This window comes from Sinocyclocheilus anshuiensis, unplaced genomic scaffold (assembly GCF_001515605.1).
Source record: "Sinocyclocheilus anshuiensis isolate Anshui unplaced genomic scaffold, SAMN03320099.WGS_v1.1 scaffold13, whole genome shotgun sequence".
Classification (NCBI taxonomy): domain Eukaryota; kingdom Metazoa; phylum Chordata; class Actinopteri; order Cypriniformes; family Cyprinidae; genus Sinocyclocheilus; species Sinocyclocheilus anshuiensis.
The window spans coordinates 3,367,515-3,382,164 of record NW_015538026.1 but is presented as its reverse complement, the minus strand read 5'-3'; the positions used below and the strand labels follow the sequence as shown (position 1 = coordinate 3,382,164).

Genomic DNA, 14,650 nt, shown 5'->3' with positions numbered 1-14,650 from the left:
AGAGATGGCCTGGATTTTGGGCATGCCCAGGCTCCTCTCACCATCCTTTGCTGTCATTGCACAATTCTATGCTTGAGTGTACCTTTGGCAAATGAAGCAGTACTTTTCACCAGCTTGAAATGGCATAAAAAATGACCACCTGTCAATGCCACAAAGAAAACGGTGTAAAAGTAGGACATAAATATAAACTAGGAAAAGTTCTGTAAAGGTCCTTTAAAAATGCTGTTTTATTTTTTCAATGTTAAAGTACTTCCTATCAGAGTCTAATGTGCAGAGACATTAAGTAAGTCATTAGCAGGCTGATTTCCCTGAAAAGTGTAAACACTGTCCCAACATTGCTCAGTTTGCAAGAGCATTCCAATCAGCTCTGGCAGAGACATGTGACTGGGAAAACAGGAGCCAGCAGACATGCAGTCCACTAGAAAAATAAATTATATGCCAATAAAAGCTTCATGCACTGCTGTAATGCTGGATCTCACAGTGCCTCAGACACCATAAATATCTTTAACATATATAACAAGCTGTCCAACACATTTTTTAAAGTTTCTCTGTGATAAATATTTTCTCTAGAATATTTTCTCCTGTTCTAGTTTCATGTGCAGAGGCAACTATAAGTAAGGTGGGACTAAATGTTTGTCCAAATTATGGAAGACAATTTTTTGGACAGCCATTATTTTTGCAATTGCATTTAGTGCTGCTAGTGGTGAAGAAATTGCAAACTAGTTCACCCCAAAATAATTATGTCATCTTTTACCCACCCTCATCTCGCCTTCTGTGGAACATAAAAAGAAATGTTTAACAGTTTAACAGCTGAGCCCATGTCTCTTTTACTAATTTGAAAACATTACTTTAGATCTAGCATCGAGGAACATTGAGTTGCTTCATTAAAAGCTTATTGTATTACTGTATTAAAAGCTCACTGTATTATGTAGAGCAAGGGTCTTCAAACTCGGTCCTGGAGGGCTGGTGTCCTGCAAAGTTTAGCTCGAACCCTAATTAATCACACCTGAACCAGCTAATCAAAGTCTTACTAGGCATGCTAGAAACTTCCAGGCAGGTGTGTTAAGACAAGTTGGAGCTAAACTCTGCAGGGCACCGGCCCTCCAGGGCCGAGTTTGGAGACCCCTGATGTAGGGTATTATGAGAGAGAGATGGACTGAGCGAGCGTGATTACCTGCATCTGATACAGCATTCATTCTTCAGCTCAATCTCATATTCACAATAAAACATTAGTTTGAATGTCTGCTGAAGAAAGCGATATCTTTGTCATACTATCCTTCCATCTGTTAAAGGTGATTTCAGATGACAGCACTGCTCACTTTCATCTGTTAAGGGTGATTTCCGATGACAGTGCTGCTCAGTGCATTTGTTGGCTGCATCTTACAAGGTGTTGTTGAAAGTAAAAGTATCTTCCTTGTTTACAAGCCTGTTTCAGTCTCTTTCAATATAAAAGTCTTTACTGCTGACTCACTCACAAAGACAGTCTCTTGTCGCCATCTAATGGTGGAATAATGTATCTAAATTCACCATCACGAACACACACCGTTTCTCAGTACTAAACACTATAATTAAATACTACTATTATTTATATAAAATATTATTTAAGAATGATAATATTTAAAAAACAACAACAGCCATCATAAAGGTTGCTAGGCAGTTTAGTCAAAAGTACAAATGTAGCGCTCGATATACAGCATTACAATTATATTAAAAATAATGTTATGAGACTCTACCATCAGCCAGAACTATTTGCTCTGGAACAAATGATAGATTCATGAGACCAAAGACTGCCCGTAAGATTTTCCCAAAACAAATTATATCTCATGTTTAACCACTATAGAGACATCAGAGCCAGTGGCAAATTCCGGAAGAATTGGCTGAGGTGAGGTTCATGAGCGCTGAACGCCTGTGGACACCCTGGAGCTCACATCTCCGAAAACATTGAAGCAAATTTTCAAATAGACCTTATCTTTATTAACAAAACACATATTTGAATTCTAATCAACTACATTCTCACCCAAAAATATCTTAAAACTACATTCCGTGACACAAAACAGTATTATTTATAAAAAATTATAGTGGATTTGACCGTCCGTCATGATACTCGCTGTGAGAAATACTGCAAGCAGAGTGATATAAATGTTTGGAGTGCTGTTATCACTAGAATATTGCACACCTGGAAAAGGCTCTCAGTCAATCAGATTCGAGAACCAGAAAGAACTGTTGTATAAATTTATTAATTTTTATATTACATGCAGGTCATCTTGACAACTTGGCCAAGTACCACATATGGTAGTATAACACAATTTTTTTGTATGTGAAGGCTGTTTTAGGTGAATATTACGACACAAGTTTAGTACAACGCTTTATTTAGAAAGAAAAAGGTTAGCATTTAAATTAAAACATTTGGATTCATACTAATTTAACAATATTCCATGAGTTATTCCACTGAATATGGAATCTCTTTTTTTGGAATTTTCTTTTCCCAAATCTTCTCTCACACATTTTCGCAGGGGATTCTTAATATTTCTTTTTTTTCGTTCACTTTCAATCACTATATTTGCATCCTTTACTGTGGTAAAGCAGAAAAATGCTTTAGTACAGATCCTTTTTTACTTGCACGTCAAATTCTATTTAACACAGTTTCTGCTTGTTAGGCATTGGTAAGGCACGTCAAGTTAATTTGTATAGTACATTTCACATGTGTTTCTAATTTAGTTTAGTGTAATTTAAGCTTTTTTTTATCTAGCATATATAGACGAAAAATTTGCTTAAAACAACATTGGACCCCAATGACTTTCAATGTATGAAAAAAAATCACTTTTCAAAACATCACAGATTAAAGTCAGTCATATAGGTTTAAAATGGCTGAACTATTGCTTAAGGCATTAAAAAGGTAGTTAAAAAAAAAACTCCAAAGTTATCTTACACTAACTGACCCATAAAAGATAAAAGATCTGTACTGGATGCACTGTAGGAAATAATTTGTGACTTAGAGACCTTAAAGTATCTATTGAAGAGAACGGTGGAAGCTGTCGTATTAAAAGATTTCAGCAAAATTCTTATTTGGGCTTTTCCCCTAAGAAGGCACTGCAAATCAGTGTCCTAAAGTTCAAGGCGTCTGCGCTGTCAGTCGGTGTGCAGTTAATATTTAATCCCCTCGTTGTCACTGTCAATTTTTCTCATTTTATTTAATCAGAAACTGGAGGGCAGGGGATGCAGGGCCTCATGAATTAATTTCAAAAGAGTTTTCATTTAGAGTGGCTGATTATTTCATCATGATGAGTCATTTGTGTCATTCATGTTCTGGCTGGGCAGAATGAATTATGAACTCAAAAGGCCAAGGTTACAGCAAACACGCCCAGCTCTTCCAGCAAGCGCCAAGCCTGGGAAAGGCTATGTGAAGCGAAGCGTGAATGAAACAAAGACTCCTGTCCTCCCTCGGTGGAGGTGGGCTTACGATCCTTTAAGAAGGAGGCACAGAGGCAGTGCTGAGTTCGTCTGACTCTACACTCCCACATCTGAGTGAACACTAGTATAATTGCAGAGATGATTGACAGATAAATGATCTATCTAGAAAGGCCAGCTGTCACTGACCATTTTCAATCTTCCTGGATGGTGTTTGGATGTAATTCACTTAGTCACACAGTGCTGATGTGACAGAATTCATCAAGAGCCAGTTTTGCCAATGGCATACACTTTCAACTAAAATAAAATACAGTGAATAATTCATGGTTTGTGACAGTAACACTTACACATAGTACACTTACACATCTGAGGCGTGACTGAACTTTAAAAGGGTCAGGCAGATTAAACATTTGGTATACGTATTGAGACTATGAACAGATGACCAGCTCTTTGCATGTTTGGGGCAATAAGATTTTTTTTTCTTAAACCAATTAATAATTTATCAGCAAGGACACATTATATTGATCAAAAGTGACAGTAAAGACATTCAAAATGTTACAAACTAATTATATTTCATATAAATGCTAATCTTTTGAACTTTTATCAAAGAATCCTGAAAAAAAAAATAAAGCTGCACAACTGTTTTCAACATTGATAATAATAAGAATGATTTCTGAGGGTTCATGTGACACTGAAGACTGGAGTAATGATGCTGAAAATTCAGCTTTGCCATCACAGAAATAATACATTTTAAAATATATTTGAATATATTTAAAAAATATTAATAATATTCACAACATTACTTTATACTATATTTTTGATAAAGTAAATGCAGCCTTGGTAAACATAATAGACTAACAGCATTTATAATTTACACAGTTTGAGTATCTCATATTTCTTTCCACATCTCTTTTGAATTCAGAGTCAGATACACAGCAAAGCTGAGTACCTGTGAAAGTGAAAGTGACGTGACATGTGGCCAAGTATGGTGACCCATAGATGGATCTAGTGCTCTGCATTTACCCATCCAAAGTGCACACACACAGCAGTGAACACACACAGACCGTGAACACACACCCGGAGCAGTGGGCAGCCATTTATGCTGCGGCGCCCGGGGAGCAGTTGGGGTTCGGTGCCTTGCTCAAGGGCACCTCAGTCGTGGTATTGAAGGTGGGCGAGAGCGCTGTACATTCACTCCCCCCACCTACAATCCCTGCCGGTACGAGACTCGAACCCACAACCTTTGGGTTATGAGTCCGACTCTCTAACATGTAATGGATATTTCAAACTGCAGTAAAATAAATCAATGTTACACAGCTTATAGGCATCATTTAATACAAATCAAATATATTAAAAACAGAGGTAAAGAGAGCCGGATTTTCAAATATTAAATTAAGGAGAACTACATAATTGTACATACTGTATGGCAAATGTAATTAAGATCGTGTATGCTTCTTAGTAGCTCGGAGAGCTACTAAGAGCTTGGAGGCAGGCCAGATAAAATGCAGAATACATGAACAGGCTGATTTTACAATAGTACATTTTTAAAAAGTTGAAAATTTTGTTTTGACAAGATAAAAAAAAAAAGTTTTACTCATAGGGGACTTCAGAAGAATGTTAGGGGAATGTTCTCCAAACCTAAATGTAAAATCCTATTTATGTTTACTTGGATAAGATTTTAAAAATCATTATTTGCTAATTATCTTTGTCGAATATTCCCCAAACCTAAAGTGAATTTATGTATTAAAAAAAAAAAAAACAGAGAACATTAGAATGTCTGTTTTAGGAAACTTCTCTGAGAACCAAAAACATTTCCATAATGTTCGGGGAACCAAAAATGGTCACACTGAAAAAAGTTGGTGTAGGATTTACTTTGAAACAATTTTCACTCAGAAATTGCTAGTAAATTTCACAAATTATTAGACAGAAACAGCACTGAAATAGCACTCTCTTGTAAAACATACTCCAATAATCTTTATTTACAGCCTCAAATGTTTTATTTTTTTATACAGTATAGCTTGGTAGGCTTTTAAAGCCAGAAATGCTAGGATGTCTATTCTGGTAACATTCCCGGAACATTCTGGGAAATAAAACTTGTGAAGTAATATGAGCAGCAGCTAGAAAACAACAAGTTTTGAATTTAAAACATTTCATTTTTATTCATTTGTTCGTTCGTTTGTTTGTGCAAAAACCTGTCATTAGACAGGTCCAAGGAACTTTTTGAGAGCCAAAAACTAACATTCCCCAAATTGTAATTTGGGTAGGCTTTTAAAGCCAGAAAACAACAAAACAATAAGCTCTGAACTTAAAACACAGACGAATTGGAAGTGACCCTTCTACCTGACAACAGTCTCTTTTGTCAGGAGGGGAAGGCAAAATAACTAATTATGCCCCTTTGCTCCCTGTGTGCCACATTTTGTGAAGTGCCACCCACAGTCTGATTAGGTGAAACAAATAAGATGTCAGCGGTGAGATGGGTTTATGGTCATACAGTGTGACAGGTCGAGTCGACCCTCCCCACCACACTCCTCTGGATTAGGTCAGCGGGGAGGTGGGGCAGGCTGAGCGTGTTACTAATAATTACGACTCCACGCAGCCGAGGGGCTCGGCACCTCTCGGCCTGTCTAAACGGGCCAGACTAATGAAAGGAGAAAAGTGAGGTGAGGCTGGAAATGAGTAATCTTTCGCATGGGCTGCGTGGGGCTCCCTGCGTCTCGCCTCCCTCGAACAGCTTCAGTCAACTGCTCTCCACTTTTCATCTTTTTTCTCACCACTGTATTCTCTCATAGCTGTGTAACAGTATCCACTTGAAATAGATCTGCCCCTATTATACAAGAAACAGCCCTGACAAGAGACTCTACTGGGAGTGAAGAGAACGCAGGGTTGTGTGTGTGCTGATACTGTATATGCAACGATTTTGTGTCCTTACCAATACTGAGGAGAAACAAACAAAAAGTAGCAAAACTTACCTTAATTTTTCAGTAGATTAAAAGTAGTTCAGATGTTTCTCAAGTAATTAGTAGTAGCTTTTCTAGTAACAAGCAGTATTGTGTAGTGTGCTCAAACACAGCTGAGCTGATAATATTCAAACACACACAACTAACTGCTCCTGCTCTCATATATAGAGTTGTAAAGTCTGCTTCATTCTAGTGAATCGATTTGTTTGATTGGTTCATAAAAATTAAAATAAATAAATAAAAAAATTAAAATAAATAAATAAATAAAAAAGATCGAACCAATTCATCTTTTTGAGGTATTTAAATTATAATGTTTTTGTTCCACACATACTGACATTCTGCTGTACCTTTGTCTGGAACTATTTTCTTTGCCAGAACAAAAATAAACGCTACCGTTCAAACCTTTTGGGTCAATAAGATGTATTTAAAAAAGCTTTTGTAATATTTGATCAGGTTGATCAGTTTAATGTGTCAGCAAGGACACATTAAACTGATCAACCTGATCAAATATTACAAAGGTTTCCACAAAAACATTAAGCAACATAACTGTTTTCAACATTGATTATAATAAGAAAGGTTTCTTAAGTACCAAATCAGCATATTAAAATAATTTCTGAAGTATCATGTGAAACTGAAGACTGGAGTAATGGCTGCTGAAAATTCAGCTTTGCCATCACAGGAATAAATTACATTTAAAAAATATATTAAAAGAGAAAAGAGCTATTGAGTTACTGATTTCACTGTATTTTTGATCAATTAAATGCAGCCTTGGTGAGCACAAGATACTTCTTTTAAAAGCAATCTTTATAAAAATTGTACCAACCCCAAACATTTGAACAGTAGTGTAACTAACTAGCAATCTTGTGTTGCTATTCCAACAGCTTGCGTAATAGTGCTTTAAAGATTACATGGTATGTGAACACGAGAGGTGTGACAAGACTGTAAGCAAAGCACAAGTGATACCCACTTCTTCCTCAGCTAAAAAAAAAAAAGTGATTACTGTAACATTATTGAAACAAATAAGGTGGGAACTCGCACATATCATGTAAAACAGCTTTTATCATGCGTCTCATGAGTTATGCTCCAATTTTGCATGCATTACATCTCTTCTTTATGCACAGTAGGGTTGGAGGATGATGCAATCAGTTCCATGTGCAGGAAAGAGGAAGGTCAGTGGAGGCGATGTGTTGCTCCAAGTTGTTGCAAGAGAGCTAAATGTTAATGCTATACGACGCCTTTTTTGTTAACATAAGTTAACTACATTAGTCTAGATGAATGTGCAATGAAAAATAATTCTAAATCATTTATTATTCTTAGTTAAATGTTAATTTCAACATTTCAATAAAATTAAAATATGTATCTGTTTAATATTATTTAATGGACCTAAGCTAACATGAACAGTTGTATTTTTTATTAACTAATATTATCAGATTAATAAATACTATACAAATGTATTGCTCAGTTTTAGTTAACGTTAATGTTAGTTATGCATTAGTGTTAACAAATGGGACCTTATAAATGTTACCTGTTTCATTGTCCCTCCCACATTAAAGTGTATAAATATCGATCATTATTAAAGTGTATCGATAAGTATCATGAACTAATAAGGAAAAATACCAACTTAATTAAGCTTGGTTAATGCTAATTTCAACATTTTCTAATACATTTTACATTCCAAGTTGGATAAATCAACATGAATGTATTATGAATGAACACAAATTGACAATGAACTATAGTATATTTAAATTAACATGAACTTAGATTAATAAATGTAAAAATGTTAATTGTTAGTTCATAATACTTAATGTTAATTAAGTAATTCTGTTTAATTTAAACTTACTGTAATGTGTGCCAGTGTATAGATTAAAAATATACTAGATAAATATTTAAAATATATAATAAATATTTTAACATGCATTAAAAGGATATGGCTGTGCATTTTAAAGATTATTTTAATGGATTTGGAATGCATTAAAATAACAGTAAAATTCATTAAATATTTATGGAAATACATTAATACGGTACTAAATGCATGTTATTAGGCCAGGCTTAAAACACAACTTCCAGTTTTATGTAATACCAAACGGGGGGTCCTTGGCCTGAAAAAAATTGAAGACCCCTGGAGAAGAAGAAAAAAAATCCCCTCTGAAACGTTTCAAAGCTTGCAGCCCCTCGAGGGTGATATTTGCGACAGGATTTCATGCAGTTCCTGCAATGTGTCTTCTCAGTTTGCCTAATTTTTGACTGAAGGGTCATCTGGGGCTTGACTTTTCCTGTCCACGTCTGTGAGCACCCGTCTGTAAACTCAAATGCTGGAATGACGAAGGCCCGCAAGCCATTGAGGGTGTTTGTGTGCTGGTTTGCCCATGGTTGTACAGATTAAAGCTAATGGTAGTCAGAGCAAATCCTGCGCCTTGCTGAGGAACCCAGCGCTGGGTCTCTGTGTGTCAGTGATAAGGCAAAGGACATGTGGTTTTGAAAAAAAAAAGAGAACGAAAAAGAAAAAAAAGCTTGTTCTGTTCTCCTCTAAGTGTAAGACAAAAACAGGGTTCTTCAAAGCCATTATAATGTCTCTCTCCAGACTGGCGTATGACGTGGCTGAAAAAAGAGAGTGAGTATGCGCTTTTCATATTTCAGACTTGATGGTGGAACGAGGGGGAGCTCAGTCAGAACGAAGATGAAAGGAATAAGAGAGAGGAGCCGAGATGAAAGCGCTGATAGGGGCCTGTGGCCCTTATATTCATTGTGATGCCACACTTTTTAATGTGTGTATGCATGTAAGGGTTGGTTTGAGAAGTGGGGGTCCAGTTAAACAGATGTGTGAACACAAAACAAGGGGAATGAGGAGAGAACCGAATGTTTGTGTGTGTGTTTCTGAGAACATATTGAATTGTGTTTTGCATCGGTGTGCCACAGAAACTCATCTAATTGGAAGACACTCAAACGGTAGGATGATTGAACCTGTCACCTATCCCTCGTTCTATTTTTTCCACCTCCCTGTAGTCTGTTTTACCTCATTCTCTTCTCATGCCACAGCACTTCGAATTAACCTATCTCTGTGACGATTTGTGAACCGCAAGAGAAAACGCCCTTGAGATCTACTATCAAACATAACCATGACTTTCCTATTTCAGTGGATAAACTTTACGTGGAAGAAAAATAGATTTTTTATATTTTCTGCAGAAAATGTGTGTGCCCAAATTTTAATGAAAGTATATGCCTTAGAAACCACTACTATTAGTTGTACCAAACCTAACCAACCTAAGGGATGCTAATGGGTCAGAGGATATTCGGAACATAGCCCAGACGTCTATGGATGCTTATGGGACCATCCTTTGATGAAGTACTGAAATATGGTATATTTTATAGTAAATGTTAACAATGTCACACCTAGTCAGTGATGACAGCCTTGTGGGCAGCACTCCGACTCACAGTGCGGTTGTGCTTCAGAGTAGTGTCGCTTTTGGTAAGTTAAATAAACCTGAAATAAAATAAAATATTAGATGAAAAACTTAAAAAGTAGAAATGTTGCCTTGTTGCCTTACCTAGAAATGTTATCTGAATGAGGTAAAAAAAAAAGGACAAAAATAAATCTTTAAAAAAAGGTTACACCTGCTTTTAATATTATAATTTATAATATTATTTATCCAATATTATATACACTTTTACAGTGTGAGCATTATATACAGTATGACCAAGGTTCAGAAGTTGTGCTTTTAACTGTTTAGAATTTAGCAGGCTGTTAAAATGGATGCTTGTGACATAAATAAAGATTGGATTTTCTAAAAGTTTGCAGGTTTTGCAAAGAAAACTACACATTTCTTTGGGGTTGTGGACACAACAGAAGGCTTAAGTAGTAATTTAAATGAGCTTTCATTTTTCTGCAGAAGTACAATTACAAATATGTGACTTCCAGAACAAATTGCAGCTTTAAATGATTTTATTTAAATATTTTATTTTGACTGGGCTTGAAAACACCGTGGGAAACATAAGGCAATTAAAAAAAATTTAAATAATAATAATAATAATAATAATAAAAAAAACTTCCGGGGCTCTACTAAACACATTTGGGGCTTAAGCCTTGGAAGCCCTCCCGTAGCTGCCCATGCCAATTCTGTATATGAATTTAATAAAGAAATATAAGATTCTAATAAAACATACTGATGATGTCAAATTTTGCACATCTGTGTGGTGTTGCAGTATCTATAGTGATACAGTGCAGTAAAAAGTGCTGTTAGTTAAAGTGCTTATAAAGACAACAGGGCATTACAAAAGGAAAAAATGTGAATTACAGTTCATTCCAAAGCTACAGTACATGCAAGAAAGGTTACAGAGTGATCAGTGGTCGGCTTCAAAGATCAGCACAAATGCTTTTTCTCAGTTAATTAATGTGGTTCCTTTAGTAAGCTTAAGACATCAGGGAGCTTGGCATTAATTACAAATCTACACCTTTTACTTAAAAAACGCACACAGATAAAGAAACATCTTCTTGGATTTAAAAGATGTTTTAAAAAAAAGTTTTTTAAAAAGTCTATATTTGTGAAAACGGAGTATTTTAACATTCAACGGTATAATTTTTTTGTGGTAATCTACATTACGCCACAAGTCCAGTCAACTGACTTTGAACTGAGAATGTTCCTTTAATATTAATATGAACTGCAAAGGTCCAACCCAATGAAATAGCTCACATGTAATCCTCATGGCCATTAATTCTCTCTGTATAAGATATACAGAAAGACACAGCAAAGAAATGAATGTGAAAATGATATTTAAGGGGGATATATAAAACAAAAAGTCAAGAAGCATCAGAGGAGAGAGGCAGAGGTCTTTGCGAGGCAGATGAAAGTGACTCATCAAAGAGAGCGACTCTAGCTATGCCATTCCAGCTACGTCCCTTCTCTCCCCGTTCCCTTCTCTCTTGTTTTAGAGATTGGGCGTATTTGTACAACCAGCTCTCTGCAAAACATCAAACAGGGCTGCAAGACAAAGGATGATAGGGATGTTTTAAGTGGTTGGGGGAATGCATGTAAGCACACAGCACAATCGTGCGTACACGTACTCTGTTTGATTCTGGTGCCGTAGCCTATTCCACAGCATGTAATCAGCTCCATCTAAACAATTTCAGCCTAAAAAGACACCGAACTCGGTTCAGTGGTCTGATGCAAGCGCATTAATAAACTGATCTCTCACCATAATGAGCGCATTTCAAAAAGAAGCATAGATTGCAATTAGAACAGAAATGGACCCAGATACAAGGGAGCAATTAGGCTGTCTTATTATTATCATCATCTTTATAACCAGCTCATGTAAATTCACTGATTTTTGTTTAAGTACAATTCCATGCAAATGTCAACCTTTCCATTGGATAATGAAGTATTTACCCAAGGAACGTAACCTTGTTTAGGTCTCAATTGTACTGTATTAATGTTTTCTAATAAAACTTTTAAAGGAAATGTTATTGTTTATGCCCCACACAAGGTGTGCAACGATAATAAAACAAGCCATGTTTGACGGTTTCAAAAATAGGGATTTAAATTTTTACTTTATCTTCTCAATAAGGATCTCGCATGGTCATGTTAATACACCATCTACTTGGCTGTTTTCACAGGACACATTCTTGCATTTAAAAATATCAATAGCAAACAAAACGACACAACGTTTAAAATCAGAACAGATGTTAAAACACTAGACATTGTATATTTGGCAATTTTTTAAATGGTTAGAAAGAAAAATTGGGAATTGTATACTAAACAACTGAGAATCACACACTACCAGATTTATGCAGAAACTTGAGCCTCGTTGATAGGAGATGCATGACAAATGAAAACAATATGTGTTCTAAAAACACCTCAAAATATCAAACATGTTCAATATACTTAGAGCTGTGTAATGTATATAGTCAAGGACATCTATCTGGCACATATGAACCTTAAATAAAAGCACAGATTGAGAACATTTCCTGTGTGAACAGCCGCTTAGGCTTTTACAACTAATCATGCCCATATTTCCCTAAAAAGACAATAATCACAAGTAATCACAAACAAAGTCTGTTCTATGGACAGCCAAACTTTCATTCTGCAGGTATTGTTGTTATTGGATTCTGGAAATCACAGAGTACATACAAGCAATATGTGTTCATTTTTGTCCATACCGCAAGTTAATCTCTCTAAAATGAGAAAGCAAATCTGCAGCGAGATCTGCAGGGGTTTAGAAAAAAGCATACAAATGGTTTGCTATTGTGACCGGGGATTTAAATTTACCACCAGGAACACATTGAGGGGTTCTATTTACTTTAAGTTTATTCAGTTAACATTTTACTATCAAAAGTGTCTTCTCACTTTAATTGACAAGAAGGTTCACAAAATGAACAGGAAAAGATGAAGTAGCAAAATAAAATTTAGATAAACAAAATGAGAGCTTTCACAGAGCTGGTGATACCAATTAAACCTCCTCACAGCTCTACATTACTCAGAATGCAATTTTCAAAATGCAAAAAAACCGAATACAAAAATCTCAGTGCAAAAAGATGGAAAATAGTAATGTAACACGATATCACAATGTTACCATACAATATGGCAGTGGGAATAATCAGAATGAGCTCCTATATAACACCTCACGTTCACTCAACAAGGGCTGAAATCCTCAACATTGTTGTACACTGTCTAGATGTTCACATAAAGAACAAATCACATGAAAAACACAAAAACCATCTACAAAAGAAAGTGTATAATAGTTCGTGAAACACTAAATGAACAGGCATACACCACATGGTGTGACGTCATATCATCGCGGACATTCTACACGACATAACTTTTTAAATATGACAGTTCGCCGAATTAATACAACAAAATATACATCCACAATTGGTATTTATCCAAAATATAATAATAAAACATTGTATTTACCCATGGATGATCACAAAAACTCCACAATTTCCCGATAGTGCGTGTCTCGCTGCACGTCTTACCCAAATGTCCGAGGGTGAGAGCGCATGCGTACTGTCTCATACGCAACACACACAGTGCCACCTGCTGACGACTCCAGGAAAATACAGGCAACCACTGTTTTTCATGTCTTTGTAATTCACTGAACATTGTAAAGGACAATAAAATAACAGTTTTTTAACATGCAAGGAGAGAAACAAATTTTAAGGTTATTTACCACCCGGTTACACTATAATTAGTACTTTCTCTCAGAAGCTCCATTTCACGTTGTGACTGCAAATGTCACATCCGTAACACTGGAATTGGCCTTAGCGCTTTCACAAACAGTCTGTAGCAAAACATGCCAAAATATTGCTGGTAATTAAAGGTGCAATAGGTAATTGTTTTCAGAAACATTTTTTGTTATGCTGGTTGAAAGTCTCCCATCATCCCGATAGCAATCATTAAGTGGTCTAAATGTATTTATCTGTATTTATATATTCTGTGGAAGGCGTAGGACCAAGAAATGTTTGTCCAATCAAAATGCTCGGTCCGAGCGTTTTAACTGGCTTTCCTATCTGCCTGTCAAGTTATGTATTAGCATACCTGCGCACCCACACAGACGAAACTTACTAGAGAAGTGTGAAGTGTGACATAATATGTCTGTAAATAAATACTATTTAAATTTACATCTCGCGGACTGGAATTGGAACCGCTGATGTAGCCTATTGTAGTAACGTTGTCTCTGGTATTCTGATCTGTGAGCGTATATGTGTTCAGGGGCCGTGGCTTTGGACGGCGATTGCAGGAAGGGTGGGACATTCGCTTTCAGTGCTATCAGGTTGAAGTTAGCATTTTCCAAGATCTCCTACTGCACCTTTAATGACATCAATTGATGTTTGCTCAACATGTTGAGGATAGAAAACCCTGACAGCAACTGACGCAGTTTCCCTCAACTTTCTTTCTTTCTTTTCTCGTTTCCCTTTTCTGAAGATTACCCCTACCCTTTCCTGCTCCCACTTTTCGATTTTTCCATCTTTTGTCCAAAAAACAGCTTCTGACCCCTTAAGAATTTGAAAGAAAACCAGAAAGTGCAGATATGATTTGCGTATAATTTCAACTTTCCCTTGACTCCTTCTATCTCTGTATTTTTCTCCTTTTGTCATATATAATCTTTGGTGCACAAAACACTCACACACATCTACCATTACACACAGACACACTTTAAAAAGAAAGTGAACACTTCAAATTATCTCTCTGCCCTGCTGGTCTCTATATCTATCCTTTTCTCACTCTTGAATCTCCTTTCTTCTTTCAACACAAAGCATATCATACGCTCACGCACAAACTCACCCTGCTGAA

At 36.2% G+C, this 14,650-nt stretch overlaps 1 protein-coding gene across 1 annotated transcript in view; it reads right to left on the bottom strand.

The window, feature by feature from the left end:
* Positions 1-14,650, bottom strand: part of LOC107680191 (glutamate receptor ionotropic, delta-2-like) — a 415,350-nt gene that overhangs the window by 66,458 nt on the left and 334,242 nt on the right. Inside the window, exon 12 of the mRNA XM_016475981.1 lies at positions 759-772. Coding sequence (XP_016331467.1) covers positions 759-772 — 14 coding nt within the window. The remainder of the gene's footprint in view (positions 1-758; positions 773-14,650) is intronic.